Source organism: Chlamydotis macqueenii, chromosome 3 (genome assembly GCF_036417535.1).
Source record: "Chlamydotis macqueenii isolate bChlMac1 chromosome 3, bChlMac1.mat, whole genome shotgun sequence".
In the NCBI taxonomy this organism is placed as follows: Eukaryota; Metazoa; Chordata; class Aves; order Otidiformes; family Otididae; genus Chlamydotis; species Chlamydotis macqueenii.
This window is the reverse complement of record NC_141558.1, coordinates 31,956,613-31,972,098: the sequence shown is the minus strand read 5'-3', so window position 1 is coordinate 31,972,098 and position 15,486 is coordinate 31,956,613. Positions and strand designations below refer to the sequence as shown.

At 35.1% G+C, this 15,486-nt stretch overlaps 1 protein-coding gene across 1 annotated transcript in view; it reads right to left on the bottom strand.

Annotated features, from left to right (window-relative positions):
* COL19A1 (collagen type XIX alpha 1 chain) overlaps positions 1–15,486 on the bottom strand; it is a 198,039-nt gene that overhangs the window by 46,275 nt on the left and 136,278 nt on the right. Inside the window, exons 17-21 of the mRNA XM_086743558.1 lie at positions 7,516–7,569; positions 2,947–3,009; positions 2,095–2,139; positions 1,069–1,104; positions 106–141 (exon numbers count right to left, since the gene is read on the bottom strand). Of these exons, the coding sequence (XP_086599684.1) occupies positions 106–141; positions 1,069–1,104; positions 2,095–2,139; positions 2,947–3,009; positions 7,516–7,569 (234 nt within the window). The remainder of the gene's footprint in view (positions 1–105; positions 142–1,068; positions 1,105–2,094; positions 2,140–2,946; positions 3,010–7,515; positions 7,570–15,486) is intronic.

Sequence of the window (15,486 nt, the reverse complement as noted above, 5' to 3'; positions counted from 1 at the left end):
GATATTGTTTGAGGGAAAAAAAAAAAAATCCAAATTTACTGTTACGTCTCTCAGTATCAGCTATGTACACCAGTGATGTATATAGTGTGTACAAGTCAAAAATACCTTAATTCCTTTTGATCCCTCCATTCCAGTTTCTCCCTGAAAATAGCAAGTACAACCATAAGAAGTTAAAACTTTAACTCAGATCAACTAAGAGTTTAATTTGCTCCCTTAGAATGCTATAAGATAGTTTGCAAACTTAACAAATATTAAGAAAAGAAAACATTAAAGGCTTTCTGATGTCTTCTGCAAACACTGACAAGCACTCCTCTTCCAAACTAATTCTGTTTGCAGGTTTTCCTAGTGTTTTAAATAAAAGTTCTTTGAAAACAGCACATTTGCTTAAGAGCTTCTCCAGTCTAAAGCCTGTTCTTCACCACGAAATCTCTACTGGTGACAGTACTCATCTCCAAAACCACGCATTATTCCAGTATGCCTTATTTTGGTTATTATAGTATGCTAATCAGAAGTATCTGAGCAACCTTCAGTTGTGTATTAAACACCATAACTAGCCTTTGTCAAATGTTCTAAGAGAGGACAATAGTTCATTAAAAATAAGCAACACATGTAAACAGACTCTTACAGAATGGGTGTTCTGAAAATATTCCCCAAAATAACAAAAAAAAAAAGCATTAAAAAAAATGGTTGTAAGAGAACTGCCTGATGTTAAATGTCACAATGGAAACTGGTAAAACAAATAAAAATACAGTTCAGCCCATTTATAATTTTGTGAAATGACTGAAAGAAAGAACGAACCTTCAGGGAACAAAAAAAGTGTGTACTTTAAATTTAGTTCATGGACTGTACCAACTACAGAGATGGTGAAGAACAGGGCATCTCCATTTTTTGTTTATAACCTTGTGAACGTGATGTATGTGTAAGAAGCAGACAATACAATATGCTATCCTACATAATCACTGAACCTAATGAAAATGTATAAAGAAAAGAATTACAGCATGAATGCAGTATGAAAATTATATCAAACAAATTATTCACATCATCAGTTCAAAACATAGCTATACTTACTGGATCTCCCTTCTCCCCTTTTTCAGAAGGTTCTCCCTATAGAAACATAGGGAAGAGGTTAACAGAGATTCATTTCAAATGGTAAATAGTACATATGTCTGGTTTTGGTGAAGGTGAAAAATGTTGGGGTTTTTTTTGTTTTTGTTTTTAAACCTATATAAAATTTCAATATATGGATTACAAAGGTTTACTTGAGGGATAATGTTGATTCAATGACAAGATCATGACATGTGTGATCCTTCCAAGCAGAAGCACATGTGAGGGTTAGGAACATGAACTAAAAAGAGAGTGACAATGCATTTAAACAGCATACAAATCTGACAAATTCTCAAACACTAGTGCTTTATAACACACAAAGTCATGAACCTGTCATGTGAACAGAATGAAAAAAAGTTTCTGCTTGCATGAAAACTGTTTATCCACAAGGATATAACCAAAGAAACCAACTGGAAGCCAAACAGATGACTAGCAAAATGCCTGTTATTCAGTGGATGAAGAACTGGGTATATCTTATGTTCCTAGAAAAACACAATACATACTTATTCCCCAGTAACATCCCTCCCCTACAAATCTTTCTGGAAAATTTAAGCTTAAACTAAAAGATATTAAATTAGCAAGTTTATGTATAAATTTTAAAAAAGTAAAGAATCTTCTTTGTCCATATAGATATTGAAGATCACATTTGTAACGTGAAAAAGTATGAATGGCATCTAATTTGTGAGACAATTACTAGTGATAAACTTATATAAACATAATTTTAAGCTCGCATTCATTAAAAGTCTGAATGCATTTAAAATTAAGGACATTGTGAGCTGTTGAAACAGGCAACTTTACTTGCATACGTCAATACTCTCTCAAGGAGGGGCTAGAGTAAATTACTGAGGACATTCACAGACTGACAGCTTTTCCTACGGCCAAATATATTTTCTTGATTTTGAATATATTTTCCAATATTTGATTCATAATCAGTAAATTCAGCCACTTTCCAGTATCACACATACACATAGAACTAAGGAATTAATTTACCTTTTCTCCTTTTGCACCAGTCATTCCCAAATCTCCTTTTTGACCCTTTTAACAAAATAAATTATATTTAAAACCTCTAATATTCTAACAAATGCAAACAAACTCCTCCTCTCCTTCAACAGTACTCTGTTCTATGTAGGGCACAAAATCTTAACTTTTATTGCAATGGAAATCTGAGATTTAAGCATCTGCAAACTAATTTAAATGACTCTTTTTTTTTTTTTTTTAATAGCAGATCTGTAGGCTTTTCAATAAAAAATGTTGTCAACCCTGTGATATATCCAGAGCACTTTTCTCTCTTCTTCAGAGGTTAAAAGGCATGCAATTGTTAGAAATTCACTTGATTGTTTAAACAGGACAGATGCCTATAAACAATATACTGTCATATGGTATGGATTCAGAATTTGGCCACCACATAATTTTTAGAGGCTGACTATAAGTATTTTTGGTATAGCATGTCCCATCATTATAGAGAAACTGCTTTAAAGATTCATTATTTACTATTAAAAATATTTTCTGGATTTCAACTTTTTAAGAGTCTTTTCCTGATAACTGACAGGCTATCTCATTTGACTTCTCCTCAGACAGTGTTACAGAAACTACACATAATTCTTCCTGCATTTTCCCTTTCTGGTTATCATATATTAGAGGTGAAAAGCTAGTGTGCTGCACCTGCAAGATGGCACGATGAGATGGATATTGGACTACACAGATTAAAGAGCCAGTCACATCTAAAATCTATTCCTTCAAAGAGCATTGCGATAAATCAAATAAAAGATACTGTGTTAAGGGGGGCAGAGACAGATTAGATAGGCACTTTGAAATCTCTCCAAATTAATTCAAAATGCTTACAATGTCTCCCTTCTGGCCTTTAGGTCCAGGAGTCCCAAGTAATCCTAGGAGTCTTGTATCACTCTGGGAAGAAATGCCACCAAAAATAACAGAAAACAGAACATGTCACCATTTATTTATAGTAACAATTTACTTACCATAAGAATTTAATGGAATTTACCAGTAAGTAAATTCAGAAGTCCTAATCTAATACTAGAAAGGGACACTAAACGCCTATGCAGTACAACTAAGTAATGTACTGTAGCAACACATCCTTGGTCATGCATTCATACTCCAGTCAGACTGGCAGAAGATGAACAAAAGCCTAAAAGGGAAATGTCTATGTTGAATATTGCTATGCAAATCTGTGATTTTTTTTCTTAACTCAATGCAAAGAACATATTTTTATGCTCATTATTACAGTACATTTCTCCAGTATGTTATAAAAGAACGACAAAAATAATTTCTCTCCTGTGACAATAACACAAGCTTTTTACTTTTGAGCAGCATGAAATGTAAAACAGAACTAATTTAAGTCTACTGCAGTAGTGAGACAGAAGGAGAGGGAATGAACATGATCAACAGGCTCTTCACATTGCTCCTCAAAGAAAAGGGACAGATTTAAGGACTGGGGGTTCAGGTTGTATACTTGCTTAGGTATTATTGCACTGCACCTATTTACTCTTCTGTACAAGGTAAAGACACAAAAAAGTACAAAGCAAACTGTTTCCTCTTCAGAAAGCCAGGATCAGGCTACCTAAAGGGAACGTTTTCTTTTAATGACAGTGGAAAAATCAACAAAACCAATGACCCTGAGAAATGAACTCAAGTATGGACCTAAGGAGTCCAAGTCCTTGAACATCTGCCACCAGCCTGAATGGGAACCCTGAGCAAGCCAGCTCCCCTTGCCATCTTCCAGTTTCTGTATCTCCAAAATGGGAGAACATCATGATGAATAAAAGTGCTGATTATACTCTGTCAATATTTCAAGAAATTGATAACTGAACATAATCTGAATAAAATTCATAATTATTTTATAAATGTTAATGTCCTGAAGGACCTTCTTCATTGTTTAAGGTTTGTAAGACTGTTACCACCCTAATTATCAAAATCAGTTCCAGAGCAAGAGGCAGATACCCAAAGAAGAGAACCTGAGTATTGCTGAGAATTAGTTGACCACTACTTGACTGAGAATTATCTAGGTGTCTGTTATTATGAGTATACTATAAGTTACAATTGATTCTGAGTTGTGCATTTCTTTTGTATACATGGAGAAAAAAAAGGATGCTGGACCAAATAACTGCTTTTATGCTCTTTGCATATTTATAGGTTATTTGCTCTTTACAACAAAATGTAAGTAAAATATGCCAAAGAAAAAAAAAATCCTAGAAAAGTAATAATATATAATTCAAGAATAATGTATAATTATTATGAATTTTAATTATTTTGAAACATTTCGTGAGCAGATTGTGATGTAGTTTCAATGTTTTATATTGTGGTTTCATTTTTATTTTTAAATGCTGGAGAACATTTTAAATTAAATTGATCTGTATGCCCTTTCCAAAGACGTTTAGAAGCAGGTTTGACTGAAGTGACCCTATATTTACGTACATAAAACTAGTAAGTAAAAAAAAAAAAGACAAGCAGAGGCCTTGAAAGCCCAGGAAAAGAATGGTGACAGAGGCCTGAGAGTGTATAAACACAAATCTTGAGGCATCATTTACTACTCACTGAAGGAATGTAACCTACAGAGCAGGGTAGAACCAGTTTCTTGGCATAACAAAGGGAACAAAATGCATGTATCGAACACACGAAAAGCATCTCATTTACGCCGAAAGCGCAAAAGACTTAACAAGAAGGAATATAAAAATAGTCACACGCCTTGCAAGAACAGGCATAAAGGAAGAACGATGAGGGAAGAAATGCTCCAGCACTGCCTCCCACCCCATCAAAGATCTGTGCTACTATTTATCCTCAGCAGGTTCCCCCCACCTCCAGTAAATAAAGACGGCTGTTCTTGGTTCGTCATTCAACACAACTTGCTGCTGCAATCAGTTATTGTATTGAGAGTGCTCTCTTTCACTGTATACATGGATCAAGTAAATGATGCTTTTAAAGACATGCACTCCAGCCTCCTTGCTTGATAAGTGATTCATACTGAGCCAGAAAAAGCTTGGTTGCAACAAATTATATAAATGCATTGTGCAATTACAACTACTCATTGATACCACACAGAAATCAGCAGAATTGCAAATAATCTGCTAAGAAACAGAGAAATTAGGAAAAAATGGTCATTATTAATTATGATGAGTTTTAAGTGTCTCTCACCAATCCCCCACATTTCTTGGTAGCAGTTTCTCACGACTCCCAGAAACACCAAAGCAAAGAAGCCATACTAATATCCCCAGGAAAAAAAAAAACAAAACTATTAAAATCTCTATAGCAACAAAAATGTGGTCACAATTTAAACACTTTAAAAAACCAAATGGAAAGACCACCTTGTGAAATCCTTGAGAACATGCATTTCATTGTTGGAAAAATCACAAGACCATTTCCTGTGGTGTAAGGAATCTCAAAAAACTCAGAATATCACTGAAATATCATCCTACAAATGCAAATAATTGAGGCACATTGCACATTCTATACTGGAATGTGAAAGACTTCTTTGTACTTCCCAGGTGCAGTGAATAAAATCAGCACTCATCACACTATATAATAGCGTGGGGAAAAAAAGGAAAGTTACTGGTGCCTAATTAATTTGCCTAAATGAATAATCAAAGGCCAAGCAGACGAACTGTCCTTGTCTTTGATGACCTCTCTGATGTCTTTGTTTTGGCCTTGATGGGAATATCCCATTCCCATCATAAAATGTATAGAAACTAATATGCTTGCTGCAGCAGTTGGAGGCATATGTTGACTCTAGGAAAATGTGAACATGTAGTTACAGAAAGTTTTTCTATTTAAAATCTGCTACTTGAATCAGAAAGCCATCTTCTCTCTTATCTGAAACCAAACAGCATTTCCTTGTTAAAAAGTTAATTGCTCATGACAGAGTCATTAAAATCTTTAAACTAGACAGCTGAAGGAAGAAGAAAGTTGGAAAGCTGTATGGGATTTAAAAGATGATTAATTTATAGACACAGGGCAGCTGGTCTACATTTTCCCAGAATATTGTTGATTAGGAAATATAAGACACCTTATGAATTCTTAGAGCCTTGTAACGATAAGAAACACAATTTTTGGACATGGATGCTTGCCAGTTCCTGAACATCACTACTGTTTGTATTTCCTCCTGCAGAATTAACCTTAAAGGGACTATCAGAGTAAAAGAGATTAACAGTCCAGAGGTGGTAATGAGTTACAATAAATATGGTATTGATAGTAGAAACATGGCTGGTATTAGTGAAAGCTGTCTTTGGCAGGAAAAAGAAACTGGCAAGAACACAGAAGATATAAAATAATAATACAGAAAACTTCAATACATACATATGAAATGGCAGGCCAAAACTAGAAACTAAGTCTCCAGGAATGAAAGTGTCCCCATATAGGACAGCATGTAAAATGATGCTTAATTCATAATGCATGTTCCAATGTGACATACTGATTCGGAATGGATTAAACATCAGAAATATCAGAGGAATCACTTCAGTGATCAAAGGAACTGGAAAGATATGTTTGATGTGAATTTTGCTCCAGAATCCCTACTCAGAAAAAGATTTTAGTACTCTTCTTGTTATGTTATATAAGAAAACTATGCCAAATTCACCTACTCTTTATTGTTATGCATTTTAATATTTAATGGATGTTTTCCAGGTTTGACTTGCATGACTTAGGGCGTGATACATACAGTAACATTTGTATTAAGTGAATATTCCTGTAATAGTGCTTCATCATTTCAAGTTAAATACAATTTTCTAATCAGATAAGTTACATATTCACTTTGGCATCAATTAAGAAAACTTGCGTGATCTTTGAATTACGATCTTTTACAATGGCAGACACTACGGCTGCTTACATGATTTGAAAAATCTGTAGTAAGAATTTAAACACTCTGTCACATGGAACATTGTCCTACACAATTTTAATTTTTTTTTTCTATGAAGTTCTTGTTCTTTTATTAGTGTATAATATAAACATAAGGAGAATTCTCATGGATTGCTAGCAGATCTTTTAAAATTATGCCTCCTTGTCTTTCTATTCTACTCTGAGGATAACAACAGAGTAGGTCAAGAAAGAAGAAATTACATGCATGGTTTAGAGCAATTACGTTTAGAAACGGCGAGTTGGTGCTTTACGCTAACAGCTAGGTGGTCCTCCCACCGCCTTTTTGAGTTATATTAGGCAAAAATATGTGAACAGAAGTGGGATGGGAGGTAAGACACATGGCAGCAGGACAGATGACACAGTAGGTATGTGATCGGAGTGTGGGCTGAGCCTATACATGGGTGCAGAAAGGGGACAGGGAAGGATCTACCTTGTGGATTAATTTGGAATGTGGTTCACAGGGATCAAGACTGTGGTAATTTCTATCTTAGGTACTTCTTAGTCATGAACACACACACACACAGACACTGCATCAAATCTCCATACCTCATTGTAATGCTTGTTCAATGAATCCAGAATTCCTTTCAGTCCAGAAGGACCCTATACGGAAAAGCATGCATCAGAAGGTCATTTAAATTTAACTTATGTTATGTTTACATACCTATATTCAAAGAGCCGTGGTCACGTAAAAGGGTTTAGATTTTTATTTGATTACACATTAAATTATTTTCTGTAAGTTCATTGTATCTTTTTTTCAGGCACAGAGGAGAAGGAGAGTCACTTTCTAAGTCTCCGAGTTCTGAAAACTGGCAGCTTCTTTTGGAGTGAATTGGTTTGTCAGAGAAGGCAGAGGTGACATCCATATCAATTTTAATATGAATCCCTTCTGGTATGAGGAGCATCTTTGCTCTGCAGCATTTTAAAACTGTTTCCACTAACTCAAAGCACAAGTTTTGATGTAGAAGTGGCTCCTAGTGTGAGTAAAGAGATAGATTTTTAACTTAGATGGAGAAAGTGAAATTGAGGAATGCTAGAATTCTCCAAAAGATGAACTTCCTAGTTTTATTAGCATTTTAGGTTTATAGTTACACATAAATCTTTCATAAAGAATTTCAACAACAGAGAGGGTCCTACTCAAATGCTCTTAGGATGGAGACATTTTAAAATGTGCTTGAGAAAAATAAAACATTTTAAGACATATTCTGCCACAAACTAGGCCCTCAATGAGATTTTAAATTATTTTAAGTCAGGGCAGAACACAAAAAGCTGAGTAAACATCTTATGAACTAAAACTTGGGTAAATCTACAAATTAGTATAGTACCTGTCTTTAAGCTGAAATTTTCATCATGTAATATGAACTACAGCCACTCATGATGACTGTAATAAACTACATTAATAAGGTTACAATAGACTCAGTTAAGTCACCTGGTTTGAAAGAGCTGCATTTAACAGAGACAGGGCACACTCTGCACCGCTGGGGCTTTTTATAATCACAGACAATTTACTATTCCCAGCTTTTGTGTTAGAGGGGAAAATGTAGCTGGCATATGTGCACCCTAAAGATCGCTTTAGGAAATTAAATTCTATTCAGTTTTGGAAACAGTTGTTCCTCAAGAAAATAGAGTTTGTTTATCAGAGATTGCATGTGAGAGATTAGTCAGAGATTTTATCACACATTTTCATTTTGTATAAGGTTTTTGTTAATTGTTTTATGTGCACTGTTATTATACATACATGACATGACAGAAATATTCTAGTGTTATGCATCATAATAGGAAAGCAGATTTCTACACTATCAGAAAAAAATCTATTGAAAACTTCTCCCATTTTCATGCTAAAGAACCTGTAAAACTATTACAGGAAGTCAGGGGTCAAAATCACTTCTCACCCAAGACAGAAATTGGTCAAGATTAAAATACTGTAGTTTTCAACTGATAAGAGTTTTCTAACAAGAACTACTGTCAAATTCATAGCAAGGTAGCGGCAAGACTCCAAAGTATCCCTAGAAAAATTGAAAAACCTGCTATCCATTGATTTTACCTAGTAATCCAAGGAAAATACTGAAATGCTATGTATTCATCTGGGTTAATACTAGCTGAATAACCAGTTGCTGCACTTTTCTAAGAAGGCGCTCAGCTGTTCACTACTTCATAGTTGCTGCTGTATAAATCATCAGGCAATTCAGGGACAAAGATGATGACAAGAACAGCAATGATTTTGTCACAGATGGCATTCCTCCTATCTGATAATTCTGCGTATGTATAGAAGATGCTGCTTGTGAACTGAATATGACAGATAATCCTTGGCATTAGATATTTTTGCATCACGGCACCAGTTGTAAGGATCACTAGGATGTAGTAAATGCATTTGTGGAAGCAGTGTAGTTCAACTTTTGAAAAATAATAGCTTTTATGAGTAAGGGAACTCTGACTATGGCTGGAAGGACAAACAATACTGTCACAAAGCTGAAACTGAAAAGCATTTCTGTTTTCAGAAAAGCATCACTCGCTTAACATAGATGAGGGTTGGTTCACAAATAACCAGCTTTACGCAAAGAATATTAGGTCTTCACAGATGTTATAGTTGTCACAGTAGTTTAAATGCATTTTTGGGTGGACAATTAATAATAAGGAAAATCACCGAGTAGGAGGCCTGCTTTTGTCCCTTCACCAAAATATGGTAAGAATACAGAGCCTCACAGCAACGGCTCATTAAAACTGAAGAAGGCTTTCTTTCACTAATGCAACTATTCTGCATAATTTCTCTTAGCACCTTTGGAGGAAGGCAGAAGAGACCGTAGACAATTTCAGAACAAGAGACTTAACTTGTTCTCCTCCAGGAGGCTTACTCTTCAGGAAATTCACTTTTTTTCAACACGTACAATTCCTACATCTCTAATTGGGAGTAATGAGTTGCAAGGTTGGTTCCTAAGTGCCAGTAGCAGGCTACACTGAAGAACTATTATTAAAAACTTGAGAATTACCATAATGTAAAGTACTGGCATAAAAAGTAAGACATCAGTTTGGTAATATTGATTATGTGATAAAATGAGATAGCTACTTTGAGGATGCACATCCTGAGAGTGGTATCTTTTGGCTTCTATGTAATCGTATTTTGAAGTGTTCTGACAAAGCATTTAAATGTGGTAGGTTATGATTTGTATTCTGACAGCAAAGCCTTCTCCGGCAAGATGCATCTGCTCTGTAGGATTGCACAGAATGGCAAACACACAAAGTTTTCCCACACGCAGAAGATCATTCTGTGAAACCCTGCTGGCTCTCCTTACTTCCCTTGAGGTACTGAACTTCAAAAAGATGAGAAACAGAATCATGATTTTGATTAACCAAACAGACTGCTGCTTCCTTGGGGAAAAAAATTTCAATCTGATGGAAATTAACTAATAAAAGAGAGGCAATCACAAAGTTCCCATGGAGGCTGAAGGTATAAAAACCCTAAGAAGATGGTAAAGCCAAATTAAAGTCAAATAAGCAAAAGTTATTAAAACTGATGGATAAATCAGTAAGACCTGGCAGAACATTATTGCAGCACACCAGAACAAGACAGATGTTTTCTGAGACATCATAACTAAATTATGAAATACAACCATATGTATTTTCCTGTGATTATATTGTTACAGAAAGATAGTGGTACTTAAATATCAAAGGACATTATGAAGATTTGGAAGCCACATGAAACATCACAGGTGCCTCACTCCCTCTTTGTTCCCTAACATCAGAAGAGATACAAGGCCACACATTTTGACATTCATTTTATTTTGGAAGTGAATAGTCACCTCAAATTTACATTGAAAAATAAGATAAATATAGTTATGATGTTTTGACTAAGATGCTCACTCAACTCTGATTTCTGAAGTTATTGGCAGAATTTTTACTTCAATACCTGTACTAAAGATGGCAATCCAGAACTGGGACTAAATCGTGATGACGCTGCCTACTTATCAGACATCTCAGCTTCAACACCGTAATCTTGCAGTGTTGAATCCTTGAATCCATAATCCTTGCAAGATTCTGTAATCCTGCAAGCAGTCAAAGATAAGAATTTATTCTCCCTTCTCATTTCCTATCATCTTGTTTCTTTAACTGTTTTTCCACAAATTAAACTGCTGCAACCACAGAACCCAGGAAAGACTGAATGCTGTATCTGCCACCAACCTCAACCTCTCAGATATTATTTGTACATGAAATAAATAATTTTTGATAAAATGGAAAGCCTTTGTACACGTTGTGGTTTTGAAAGACAGACACAAGATCAAAAAAACCCAGAACTGTCTTGTGACTAAGGCAGAAGGGAACTTAAGGCACTTGGGTTGCATTCTTGACCATGTCACAGCCTTGGTGTTACCAGAGGTAAACCACCTCTCTGGTTTTAGTCTTTCCATTTTCAAAAATTGATATAAATTTAATATTTTTTCTCTTTCTATCATTCTTTATAAGATAAAATTAATACAATGAGTGTACAACAACAGAAAATAGTTTTATTCAAGGGTGTTTTCTTAAACTCTACTCTCTCTCTTCTCTTCCAGGCTGTTTCTCTCCACTAATACAGCTGCATAATACACTCTGAAGTCTCTACATACAAAAAAAAGAACCAATAGTATTGGTCTGCAAGTGGAGAAGCAATGAAATTAACAGGAGTTGAAGAGTTATTGTATAGGCAATTTCTAGCTTTTGAATGAGAATTTTGCACATCTGCCACTTTGGATGTTTTTCAGACTTGCTGCTTTGCAAATACCAATGAAAAGCTCACTTGAGCAGGATTTCCTTTTTCTTCTTTAATATCAAGTTGTGTAATTGAGAGAAGTGAAGCATACAGAGAGCACAGTTTTACGGATAAGAAACAAACTGAAAATGTGTCCTGATTGTTTTCCAAAATTACAAATAGGTTTCAGATGTTATTTCTATAGGCAAGGCAAGAATAGAAATACAGGTGCTTAAAAGGAAATAGCTCCAAACTGTGAAATTACTGAGGTTTATAATACATTTTTCTCCGTTAACTTTTACAGTTTGTCCGCATTTCTGTAAAGATGAGACTGCTGAAAAAGCCTACCCAATCTCACAGTCCATGCAGTAAAAAGTTTAACAAGTAAATTGCATTGGTTGCATCTCAAGAACACGCCATTTCAGAGAACACAGCACTGCAAGTGACTCAGTGTAATCACTTTATCCATCTATTTCAGATCTGTGCCCATCCATTAAAGTAAAATACTGTTTTTCTGATTACTATAATGTAAAAAAAACATGAAACCCGTCAGTGCAGACGTGTGATATTGTATAACTACTCCAAAAAGCAAATGGAAAGAATGATGAATGTGTAACATCTGCCACCAAAGAATACATTAAATTAACTACATTCTTATATGGATTTTTAAAACTTAAATGCATAGAAGCAAACAATATGACCAGCCCTTGCCAGTCATTTCCATCCTACTGCGTAAGCATTTCCAATATTCTTCTAAAAAGCAGCTGAAAATCCAGGAATATCAGAAATGCTACTGAAAATTTTCACTTATCATTGCTTTAATTTTCTGTTTATTGTAATTAACTGATAACATTCATTCACTTTCAAAATATTGGTAGAGAAATGACAGTATTTCCTGAGGCAAAGGAAATGAGATTTCCAAGGCAAGCTGCTGGCTACTTAAGATAACTAGTTTGGTGGCAATGACATACATACTGAATAACAAGAGATCAAAAGTGTATGGAATTAAATGAAAAAATTCAAGTAGCCTGTGAACTTCTTCACTGCCTCACATACAAAACAAACAAAAATGAAACTCTATTTTAATTTAAGACTTTGAGGAATAATATATAGCTAATCTTCCAAACAAGACTAATTGTGAAGATAAAAGATGAAGTTCAGCCCTTTGCAAAGGTAAATGAGGAACTGAATGATGAGCTTCAAGGGCCATAGCAATTGTGAAATAAATATATTTTGATTGCAAACAAGAACTTCAGACATGTTGGTAGAAAACAGCAGGTTTAAGAGAATGAATAATTGTGGTGGCAGTTCACTAACCTGTGATTTAGGAGACCCAAAGTTTGTTTAGTTGCTCTGCCACAAACAGCTTCTTGGACAAGATGGTACTTGGCCAAATCAGGTAGTCTTCATGTTCCCTACCTTTAAAAACCGGTGCTGACAGCACTTCCCTTCTGCCAAACAGCAACACTGGGCAGCAGTAAAACTCAGACTCACCTCAAAGAATGCTGTCATACTGGTGCAAGTCTGTAGCACAATTCTAGCTTGGCACTCTTTTTATTTTAAAAACTATCTGATGTCCCACTAAAATGGGAACTATTGATAAATGGAATTCCTCCAGTCATAACAGTTCCAGTAGAGACAGAGAAAACTGGGACAGGAAAGATAAAGTTAATCCCTAATGGAGAAACCAGTAAAACTCCTTTTTCTCTTTTTCTGTCCTCTATGTAAACAGAAAGATCTGTCTGCTGATTCACATAAAAGTAAAGATGAAAAAAAAAAAACTAAAAACCAAAAAAACCCACCAGCAAACAAACAAACAAAAAACCCACAACAAAAAAAACCCTAATACCAAAAAATCCCACAAAGTACCATAATACATAAGACAGCATCAGACATCATGCAGCTATACTGTAAGCACGATAAACAAAAAAATAAATGATCTCCTCTTAACAGAACTTTACACAAACCCAAGCAGATTGTAATTCTACAGCCAAAGACCAGAAAAGCATTCTGCCCAAATAAAGACTGCAAAACTGGGTCTGCACATTCTTAGGCCAACAGCATACAAATACTAAGTTCAGACACCTTCCAGACATTTGCTTTTAAATTCTGAAAAAAAAATGGTGTGGGAACTAGAAAGCAAATGCATTATACCTATGCAAAATAACCTACGGTCTCTGCTGGTAACCCCTTCTGCATTGCTAGAGTCCTGCAGATATTTTTCTTAGCAGCTGTGGCGGAAGAAAGCTACGAGTTCAGTTTGGCAGTCAGATCAAAATGTTGTACTTACAACCTGACAGCATCCTCCTATGATAGTATTTTTTTTTTGTTTCATAAAATCAACATTTCAATTTAAGTGAATAGCCATACAGAGCAGGATAATAGCATGTGACAGAGACAGCATCTCTTTTGGAAGACTTTAGAAGACTCAAGTAAGAAAACGTATGAACTACATTTGAAGGATATAGAGATTTCGACTTCACAATCATAATTTTCAGAATGTTTCTGAGAGTGAAATGAATAATGTATTTAATAGAAGCTTTAAACTGCTCTCTACTTTTTAAAAGCAAGGAAGGGATTAAAAAGCGCTAGAGGGAGCTGCTGTTCTACTTAACCTTCTTGGATTCCTTGTTTTCAGCATAAATTGTTACCCACTGGAGTGAGACACGTGTGAGCACACATTTCAGCTCTCCAGCACTGAAATAACACAACAGTACTGAAAACAACATCAGACAGCAAGGATGCAAACCATGAATTCTGAACCAGAAGGCAATAAAAGAACACTTTACAAGTCTATAATATTTAATAAACCTTAAAAAATACTCAAAGGAGCTGGTGATCATCATCTGGATAGGTTTACAGAAATATATTTTATAACACATCAATAAAAATCCTCATTGATGCCTTGCCATTTGGTGCTATGGGATTTGCTCCAAAGGGAAAAAAGGACATAAAAGAAAGGATAAGAGAAAAATGACACAAAAGGAAGGATACCTGGAAGAAGTTGCACAGAGAGTCCCACTTTAACTAAGTAGTTTCATCACTGATTGCCAATCAATCTACATTTCTGACACTAACACAGGGTTTTAACCAAAGATGCAGATGATGTTAAAGTACTAGAAACTCACTACAAACATCGATACATTGATCTTACTGAAATAAAATCCCCAGAAATTAGGTTAGGGAAAGAAAAAAAAATAAAATAAAATGAGGTACTGAGAAAGGGTTAGAAAAGTCAGATTAGAAGCAGATAAGAGTATCAAGAAAATCTTAAATGCTGCCATGTGACAAGGAGGTAAAAAATTATTATTTTAATTAATCAAAACTTACACCACTTAGTAGCACTTGATTTAAAGCCCTTTTGACTGTTCAGAATGTGGTTTCAAAATCCCTCCCTGCACACATTTTTTTAAGGACTGTCCTTTATACCAAATCCCATGAGTATTGCGTCCTGTTCACCAGCTTCTTCCCCAAGGAGGCTGAACTTTCCTTCTCACAGGTTTTTTTTTTGTCATAACTGAACACCTTGCTGTTCTCATACCTAAATTAAGTACCTAACATCATGGCATAAACTGATAAATAGATTAGGTACATTTATTAATCTCAAATATGCAGTGTGTACTGTAGCTACCCTAACAATTAATTATTAAATCTCCTTATTTTCTAAGACAAATATAATAGTATTCTTAAACATAAAAAACCCCCACCAAACTTACTTTTTCTGGAGAGTCTAAATTGTACCAGTTTGGTCAATCTGTTAAACTTTTTGTACCCTGTATATGCCACACTTAGATAGC